The 9,844-nt window shown below is 30.8% G+C and overlaps 3 protein-coding genes across 3 annotated transcripts in view; 2 read left to right on the top strand and 1 right to left on the bottom strand.

The window, feature by feature from the left end:
- The first annotated feature begins 1,090 nt into the window (after positions 1–1,090).
- Positions 1,091–2,764, top strand: LOC123305438. The gene is made up of 3 exons (XM_044887152.1): positions 1,091–1,247; positions 1,343–1,493; positions 1,566–2,764. Exon 3 carries the CDS (start codon positions 1,585–1,587, stop codon positions 2,713–2,715), a length of 1,131 nt encoding a protein of 376 aa, XP_044743087.1. The 5' UTR covers positions 1,091–1,247; positions 1,343–1,493; positions 1,566–1,584; the 3' UTR covers positions 2,716–2,764.
- Positions 2,765–5,237: 2,473 nt separating this feature from the next.
- LOC123305439 (gastrula zinc finger protein XlCGF52.1-like) lies at positions 5,238–7,282 on the bottom strand. The gene is made up of 2 exons (XM_044887153.1): positions 7,247–7,282; positions 5,238–6,605 (listed from the first exon to the last, which is right to left on the bottom strand). The coding sequence occupies exons 1-2, from the start codon at positions 7,271–7,273 to the stop codon at positions 5,541–5,543; spliced, it is 1,092 nt and encodes a 363-aa protein (XP_044743088.1). The 5' UTR covers positions 7,274–7,282; the 3' UTR covers positions 5,238–5,540.
- A 1,523-nt stretch (positions 7,283–8,805) lies between these two features.
- LOC123293044 (nuclear receptor subfamily 4 group A member 1-like) overlaps positions 8,806–9,844 on the top strand; it is a 69,747-nt gene continuing 68,708 nt past the window's right edge. The window contains 1 exon segment of the mRNA XM_044873763.1: positions 8,806–8,845. Within this exon segment, the coding sequence (XP_044729698.1) occupies positions 8,806–8,845 (40 nt within the window).

The raw sequence follows: 9,844 nt of genomic DNA, 5'->3' as shown, positions 1-9,844 counted from the left end.
GCCTTTTTAGTTGGTTTTGGAAATATAATTTAACAGCTTTTTGTGGACACTTTTTTGGTCAAACAGTCATAAGAGATGATTCTCCTTTTACTCTACACTCCATATTCGTGGTTTAATTGGTTTAATTCATCAATCTATATTGATTGTATCATGCATAAAGGTTATAAAGTTTTACCTCCATGGTATCATGTTTTAAAAATAGTAATATATTCTTTTAATTAAAATTAATTAATTACTCTTTATTTTATAAGTTGTTGTTATTTCTTAATGATGTCTTCAGTATTAGGAGAACATCTATAAAAATTGTTCTATTCGAAACATGTTTGCTCGTTCAAAATTACACCTAATTTTGTTGTTACTTTTTTTGTTAATATTTATTTATTTATTATTGAGATTTTAAATCTCAAATTTAAGATGGCCAGCATAATAAACTTTAAAATGAGAGGTAAATCATGGAATTTGATAAGGAAGATCTCACGGATGCGGTGGACAAACAGGAAAAAGGCTAGAGAAATAATGATAATAAGATGATAATGATAAGATTATTTATGTTATTTCTTCCCTTGTTTTTAGTTTAAAACTTTCAATGTTACAACAACTTAAGTTCAGTTTTTTAAATAATTTTTATTTGACTTATTATTTTTGATTATGTTAATTACATGTAAACAATTGAATTCGAATTCAAAAAGTAATTAGTCACAAGAAAATTATTGTTAGAATTATATTAATTTTGAAATTACGTTTTACTTTTTTGTGTATTTTTTGGAAATCTGTTCTATGTTTTTTTATATATGCAGCTTGTATTACATGTATGTATAAATTTTTGGAATTGATGTAAACAAAATAATCTCTATATATTATGAATGCGAAAGTAAGCATGTTTGTTTGTTTATTACGCTTTCAAACTTAAACTAGCGAATGGTTTTTAATGAAACTGTACAGCAATATTGGCGATCGCAAGATACGGTGGCGCCGCGCAGCGAGGACTAGTGAAACTATTATAGAGGATTTTGACAGCTACACAAGTGTGAATGTTTTTGTTGTTGAGATGGAAATTATCAAAAATGAAAAACGTTGTGGTGTTCCCCAGTGTGGGAAAACAAGATCTACAGGCGTCAGTTTTCATAATTTTCCAAAATGCGAAAAGTTAAGGTTAAAGTGGATACAAAACTTGAAATTGAAAGTATTTAAGTCGAGCATACTTGTTTGTAATGCACACTTCAAAAACGATGATTTTTTTTTCTTTGGTAAGTGATAAATGTTTTTTAGCATACTATTGTTTGTTGAATAGATAATTTAATTATTGATATTACAAAAGTAAATATTTTTATGAAATGTTTAGATGAGCACAGCCAGAGGAGGAGGTTAAAGAGCATTGCTGTACCGACACAAAACTTGCCAGTGACGTTACTGACAGAAATTCGTCGTGATCAAAAGCAAGTGATTGAACGAAAAGCAAGAGCGAAAAAACGAGCAGAGGAAAAAGTAGAAAGGTAATTAAAAACTGGGTATTATTATAAAAATCATTAAGTGATTGACGTCAATATAAAGTTGAATTGTTTTAGTATCGCTGTGCCTGTTCCGATGGAAGTGCAAGATTCAGTGTCAATAACTGACGATTCAAAGGAGGGGCAGCCTGACATTGCAGAAGGAAAGGATGTTCGAAACCGAGATTTCGTCGTTGAAAAAATCGTCGAACAAAATTCTTCCGTCCATGAAGACTCTTTTGCCGAACAAAATACAACTGCGAAAAGTGATATATTAAAGCTCGAAAAATCTGTCCAAGTAACTCCCATGGCAATTGAAAAAGAGGTTTTACTGCCAATCGACTTAATAATCAAATCTAATGAAAAGAAGTTGAATGCACTTACTGGTATTCGATCGTTCAAACTTTTAGAAACAATCGTTTTATGTGTTTCAAAAGTGTTGGCAACTCAAGAAAATTACTCAAAAAAATGTAAACTGTCTGTTAAAAATCGAGTCTTGCTAACGTTCATAATGTTAAAACAAAAAACAACGTTTGAAATTGTGTCTTCGTTTTTTGATATTACAGCGAACACCGCGAAAAATTGCATGAAATTAACATTGAAATTGTTGGCGAGCGCGCTTTCAGTCGTTGTATACTGGCCATCTAAAGAAGAAATTTTAAATAACATGCCAAAGTGTTTTTCAAAATTTAGAAGCACAAGAGTTGTTTTGGATTGTACAGAGGTTTCCACTCAAAGTACGGAGTGTTTAACTTGCAGATTAGCCACGTATTCAAATTATAAAGGACGACATACTGTTAAGTATCTTGTTGGGGTGACTCCTTCTGGAATGATAAGTTTTATAAGTAAGGGTTTCGGTGGAAGAGCGTCGGATAAACAAATTGTTGTTCGATCAAAATTGTTAGAAAAAATGAATCCTAATGATGCTATCATGGTAGACAAAGGATTTCTGATCGCAAACGAGTGTGCTCAATACGGAGTTAAGTTGATCCGACCACCATTTTTTAGAAAAGAAAAACAACAATTTTCTGCTACCGAAACTCAAAACACAGCGCTGATTGCTGCGGCACGAGTTCACGTCGAACGAACAATTCAAAGACTCAAAATTTTCAACATTTTAAAGGGTCCAATTCCTCGACCTCTAATTCCTTATATGGATTGTATTATGGTTGTACTTTCTGGTATTGTTAATTTAAGTACACCGATTTTAGGTCCTGATAAATTTTAAAAACCAATTGTGCTTGCAAATGTAATTTATTATCATCTTTGGCCAACAATTTCGCATACATTTTCTGTCTTTTTAATTATAAACATTTGTTAAATATTAACATGGAATAAGTTTTGTAATCATATATTTTGTACCAATCAACAGTAGAATAAAAATATCTTAAGTCTTAAATATCACAAATTTGTTTGCATTTAAATAATCACCTTATTCTTGCACTTATTTGGAATAAAATCACAAGTGTCACTTAATAATAATAATATAACATTAATACTTATTAAAATACAGACCATTATCACGCCTCTACTAATAATTTTGTGAAATCTCAGGCAACATGTAACGAAAGTATGCGTTTTTTAAACTTGAAATCAACCGCAAAATATAAGTGTTATCGTAATCTATTTCGAATACCATGATTGATTTATCATATGTAGCATAAACAATGAAATGACACTTTTTCAAATTCAAAAGAAACATGCCCAGTTGAACTTGTGCATAATACTTGTGGTTTTTCTTAAATTCTAAAATGTTGTTCTCATCAGTCTTGAAACAAGTCATTTGTAGCACTACTTCTGCGGCACTCATTTTTTTTCCAGCAACAGGGCATTTTACTTCGATTAGAACGTCATTGAAAATGCCATCGGGACTGTAACCAAGCCAAGGGATTTGTTCGCGAATTACGAGACCAATTTCTGTTACTGATGCTCCATAATCTTCTTCGTATTTCCTTTTTGCCTCACCTTCATTTTGTACACCGTGGTTTGTATCAGCATTTCCAAAAAAATCACTGAAAAAAACTTTTCGTACTTTTCCATTCCAATCAGGTTTTTTGTTTCTCGTATACGTGAAAAGCTCGTAACAAACACTTCCAGTGATTCGACATTTCCTCGCTTGCCGCCAGAGATCATTTTGTTGTTGACTTGTTAAGATACAAATTTTAATCGCTTCTTCTTTGGTGACTACAACTGTTTGTAAATAAAAGTTATTTTCTCGGCCCATTTCAGTTAAAAGTTCAGGGTGCACAGGAAGTGATACTTCAAAAATCTTGTTGATAAGCAACAGCTGATTGTTGTTCCTTTCTGATTCAACAACAGCCATAGTTTTTCTCTCCTGAGCAAAATGTATCGATGCTTCGCTGTCGGTCAAACCTAAAAAAAGGATTATAATCAAAAAACATTTTTGTGATAAACTTTAAAAAAATTCTAATTGTTACGATATAAATAAAAATTTAATTTACTCTCAACCCAAAGTGAGAAAAAATTTTTCTTCAAATCTTCGCTCAAATTGATATCATCGAAAGAAATTTGTTTGCTGTGGCACAACTGATCCAAGGGTGTTCCTTCGGTTATACAAGCCACTGCTTCTTTGCGGCATTGACCCCATTGTTGTTTCACATCTGTGCAACTTAAATTCTGCAAATTTTCAACGCCTTTTCTGCAAAAATTGAACTTTTATAATCATCATATGTATGTATAAATCAACTTTCACGAAAAAAGGCATTTTAAAGCAACTTCGATTAAAATACTATGAAAAATACATATTTTGAAATTATTTTTATTAACAAACTTACCGGTTCACAAACAACAATGTCGCAAAAACATGCTTACACTTGCTTCCCGCGCCCGCTTTGCAAGAACAATAGCATTCGATTTTTTTGTTTTCATTGGCTACAAACACTTTGATTTGGATCTCATGAGGTTTCTCTGTGATGTTTGATGTTTGTAAACATGAAGATTTGATTAATAAACAATTATTTTGCTTCGATTGGTTCCAACGAGAAACAAGTTTTTGGAACGAGAAAGCGCCTCTCCTTCCATCAACGGCCTTACTGATCCACCAAGTAGATAAAATATATCACTAATATTAATATCCAGGGCTTTCTCCATGTTAAAAAAACAAATAAACAAAAAAAAGTGCAAAAATTTATTTTGATAATTTGAACGAAAATCCTCTATATCGGCCATATTGCATTCACACCAGAGCCATCTCTAGGTAATTTCGTTCGCCAATAACTAGATATCAGAATAACACATGAACTATAATTTATAAAGATATATTTAAAAAAAAAAAATAAAAAAATTTAATTATATTTGACATTACCATAAATTAAAGATTTCTGTAAAAATAGTCAATATAAAATATTTCACAGCCATCTTCTCTGATATAATCAATGAATAATTACTATTATAGATTTTATAAAAATAGGAAAGCATGCATATATTTTACCTGTGTAAAACAATCCTTACCATTATTTCGAATGTTGTAGAAAGGGGATAAGCGAGAGCAATCTTTATCAATCTTTACTATTAAACCCAGCGAAGCGGGTGGGTATCACTCTAGTGTATGTATAAATTGTTGGAATTGATGTAAACAAAATAATTAAAATGATTTTTATTTATTTATGGATGGATTTCTTCAAATAGCGAGTATCTCTAGATAGGTCTTCAAAAGTCAAATGACAGTCGACTACTTGTTTACGTAGAATAATGGAATTAGGCAAATTAGAATAAATTGAGACAAAAAACTGATATATAAATTAAATTAATTTTATTTAAATATGCAGTATAAAACAAATCGCTACATACAGCTTGTTTGAAAGATTACGTCCAATACAAATTCAACGTTAATTATTTTCTACTTCGTGTATGTATAAGACGCTGCTTGATATATAGAATATAAAAATCTACTTATTTTGCGACCAGCTATGTATGGCACATGACATCTTTTGGGAAATAATACTTAAAATTGAATTCGTATTAGGCATGAATTTTTAAATAAACTTTGTAATTTAACATGTAGTATAAAAACATCTCTTTTGACACATACAATCAATTAGCATTATCATCATCACTGTCTTTTTTAATTATGAAAATAGCGGCGATTTCAGTGTTACTTATATTAATATTTTCATCTTTTATCTTTACACTTTTATTTAACTCTTGACTATGTTTAACTCTTTGATGTTTCTTTAAGCTAGAGGAATCAGTAAAACCCCTCAGACATACTGAACATATATATGGGGTAATTCCAGTATGGATACGTTCATGTACAGTTAAATTACCTTTTATTGCAAATGTTTTCAGACAAACAGCACATTCATATGGTTTTTCACCGGTATGTGTCCGTAGATGATAATTTAAATTTGATGATTGTGTAAAACGTTTATCACAATATGTACAATTGTATTTTTTTATACCCTTATGAATTAATAAATGCTGTGATAATGCAATACGATGTCGAAATAATTTTTTACAATGTTCACATTGATATTGTTTAACATCTGAATGTGTTAATTGATGTGTCTTTAAAGAATTTGACTGTGTAAAAGATTTATTACATATTGTACATTTATAAGGCCTTTCTCCCGTATGTACAAACGAATGCGTTCGTAAATGGCTTTTTGCTATAAACGATTTTGAACATACCTCACATGTAAATTTACGTTTACTATTATCATTACCATTTTTATCTAAGTTCGTTTTCTTAGGAATGAGGCTTGTTTTGGTTTTTAGCCCTTCGAAGTTTGTATCATCATCTTGGGGACATATCACTTTAGGGCATTCTTCTTTGATAATTAATTTCTCTTCGATTATGATGTTTTCGTCGTTATCATTATTAATATCCTCTTCAAGATATTCAACATCAGCTGCGGTTTTAAAATCCTCATCAGTATTATCATCATTTATTCTAAAATCACTGGTAGTTGTTGTGTCTGTTGATGATAATTGATCATTATTAATATTATCATCATCCACGAATAAGTTTTTATGTTTTTCATAGTGAAGTAAAGATTCTTCAATACGTAGACAATTCTTTTTAAATAGAAATGATTGATTTATTTGATATATACAATTATCACACAATTGTTTGGGTAAATTATCATTATAATTAATCTAAAATAAGAAATTCTATTTAATTATCGAATAATAATTGCAATATAATTTCAAAATCAAAATGCGTAATTAAAACAAAAAGTAGTTATCATCAGTTTGGAATTAATGGTATGTATTTATATTACTCCAAAAAGGCAAGCAACTTGACGCTACTTTATGCATTCAAAATAACATCGACCGGTACCGATCTCCGCAATGCGGTACCCGTGGCTAAAAATGGGTAGAAAAACAATAAATAAGAGATAATTTACTATCTTTTTATTTATAGGCAATTTTATTTCAGATATGATATACAACTTACAAAATGAATAAAATTATATCTTACTATTATTTCTCTAGCCTTGTTTTTTCCTAAGCAGTACATTTTTAGACTGTGATTCTATTTATCGTCATTAGCCAACACGTTCAGTTTTAAAATGAGGAGTAAATCATGGAAAATTTGATTAAGGAATAAGTATGGAATGGATTTAAGAGGAAGGAATAAGGAAGATCTCGCGTAGACCGAAAAAAATTGGGTAGAGAAATAATATATAAGATATAATTAAAAAACTGATAAAGGTTTATTGAAAATTTACTACATACACCAAAGAATTTTTTAGAAAATATCTTTAATACCGATAAAAATTTCATATTAAATTTACCTGTATGGAAGTACACTCCATAAACATATCAGATAACACAATATTACCATGCAAATTTGTCTCAAATTGTGTATACATTGGTTTTAAATCATTATCTTGTGACAAACAGCCTCTACATACTTGATTATAATCAATTTTCTTTAAATCAATCATTTCAAATGATTGTGCTTCATTTACTTCATTATTTTCATTCATTTTTAACAACTGGCATAAACAATACCTCTGAGGAAATAGCACCCCCAAATGTGAATTTTAATAAAATGCTGATTGAATTCGTTTTTGCTCATCCATCCATGTCCATCCAAAATTTTCGATTGTCCACTCTCTAATTTAAAGTTATGGCTCAATTAGAAATTTTTACATTAGCAACCTTCAGTGCGGATTCAAGGGGTGACAAATGAGTAGTTACCTACTATGCCTTCGAAGTAAAGCAGCAAAAAGGGACCCGAAGTGCATTTATGAAGACTAAATAAAGGGGGAAGAAGACAAATATGTATGAAAGGGCACATCAAGGGAGGCACCAAGGTGATTAACGATGACTAAAAAAACGGCTGTATGTATAGATTATGTATGCAAACTGAGTCTTTTATGGCCATTACCCCATTAATAATAGAGGCGATTCAGTAATCATAATGCTAATTTTTGCTTTTTCGACCCTGCACACGCGGTGGCCCGACAAAATTTTCAAAAACTCGGCTGCCTGTCAAAACCTTCAAAATCATGGAGACAAGTGAATGTCCTTCTATTGCCCTTGAAAACTATTCGCTAAAGCATTTTCAAAGCATTTTTCTGTGGCTAGTGCTTTCATTCGATTAAATGTAACAATGACGTATTTTAAAGTCACATTTCTTCCGAAAGCTAACGACTTTCGAAAAAATGTTTTAAATAAAAAAAAGTTAGTTTTTTTATGAGGATCAACTTTCTAATTTAAAGTGTTATTCTATCTGTTACTGTTTAGAATCTGAGTTTACTATTAAAGGACTAAGAAGATTTAGCCCTAGATGATGTCCCACTTTAATCTGAATAAATTGGCAGTACATAGTCGGTGTGGTACTGAAATCGTGTGAGTGCGACCCCTGTAGTCCACACGGGTAACTCCCTAATGGGGAAAAAACATTAAAAAAAAAGGTCTTGTTAGCCTTCATAGATTATTCTTCGAACATGTACTGTAGCTTATGCTGGAACGATCATTATCTCCGTAAATAAATGATGTCTTTTATACACTTTTCAGATTCTGTTTATTCAGTTTTTTCCAGTTTTGTTATTACCATTAAAAAGCGGCTCAACTAATTCTGCTGAAAACTCTTTCAGTTCTTAAATACGCGATTACGCGTTGAATAAGTCCAGTCACGTAATGTCATAACTGGTTCGCGTTAACATACGTACATACACACACACAGACATTACATTGAAAAGGATTGATTCCGATATTGTGGCCTTGAAACCGCGGAAATATGTAAAACTGGAGATTTTCAAAATCTGGAAAGTTAATAATTTTTATGAAAAATTATTTTGTAGGTTAAATATTTTAGATTAACGATTTAGGTCAATCGATTAAGATGAGTTCCCCTGCAAATTCAGATCCTTATGTAAATGCAGGCAAGGTATGTGTAAATAAGTGTGTTAGTAATACCATATATACTAACTACTACCTATATATTTTTGATATTGATGATGTGGCTACAGCTAAACTGACTTAAACTGAGTAATGTTGAGTTGATAATAAATAGAGGTATAGGTATATTATATAGGTAAATAAGTATAGGTAGATATTATTAATAAAGAGTTGTAAAGTTAAGTAAGGTCAACCAGGTCGGGTTCAGTTTATAAGTTGAGTTTAGTTGTGTTTGTTTGTATTCGTCGTACCTATGTATCCTACCTATATATTATGTGCTTGTTTTGTTTGTTTGTTGTTTTGAATCGATTGATTCAATAATATTCATTCCATATGATACTGATGTTGAGATATACCTAAGAGGAAAAACTAGTTGAGAAATTAACGGTACTTTTCTTTTACTTTCGTTCTCACAAGAATATAAGTTTTTAATTTTTACCTGACCAGCGTGGCGGATTTAAGGGAAAAGTAAAATTTATAAATAGAGACGTCTTCGATAATGAACTTGGTGCACCCCCCCCCCCCCCGTGCTACCCTTTCCTACAAAAGACCTCACATAATGATAGTTTAAGCCATTTTAAAGAAAAGTTCCTATAGTCATAAGTCATGAAAATGACAGGATTTCATGTTATAGCAAAATTAAAGTTGGAAAATGTACTCATTTGTATAATATATGACTATGTGTGTATAGGCAAATACATATACAGATATGTATAACTACATGCATACGTGTGGTTTTTAATGTAAGGGTGTTGTTTTTTAATTCTTACTTTTTTGAAGAATATGTTACGAAATTCAAAGAAGCAGTGTTAAATGTTCAGTGGATCAATAATATAAAGTGTTAAGATCAATATTTTCAGCTACATATATGACAATTAAATTACAATAATTTTTGTATACAAATGAGTACATTTTCCAATATTAATTTAGCGATAACTTGAAATCCTGTCATTTTCATGACTTGTGACCATATGAACTTTTAT

Source organism: Chrysoperla carnea, chromosome 1, assembly GCF_905475395.1.
Source record: "Chrysoperla carnea chromosome 1, inChrCarn1.1, whole genome shotgun sequence".
Classification (NCBI taxonomy): Eukaryota; Metazoa; Arthropoda; class Insecta; order Neuroptera; family Chrysopidae; genus Chrysoperla; species Chrysoperla carnea.
This window is presented reverse-complemented; position numbering and strand designations above follow the sequence as displayed.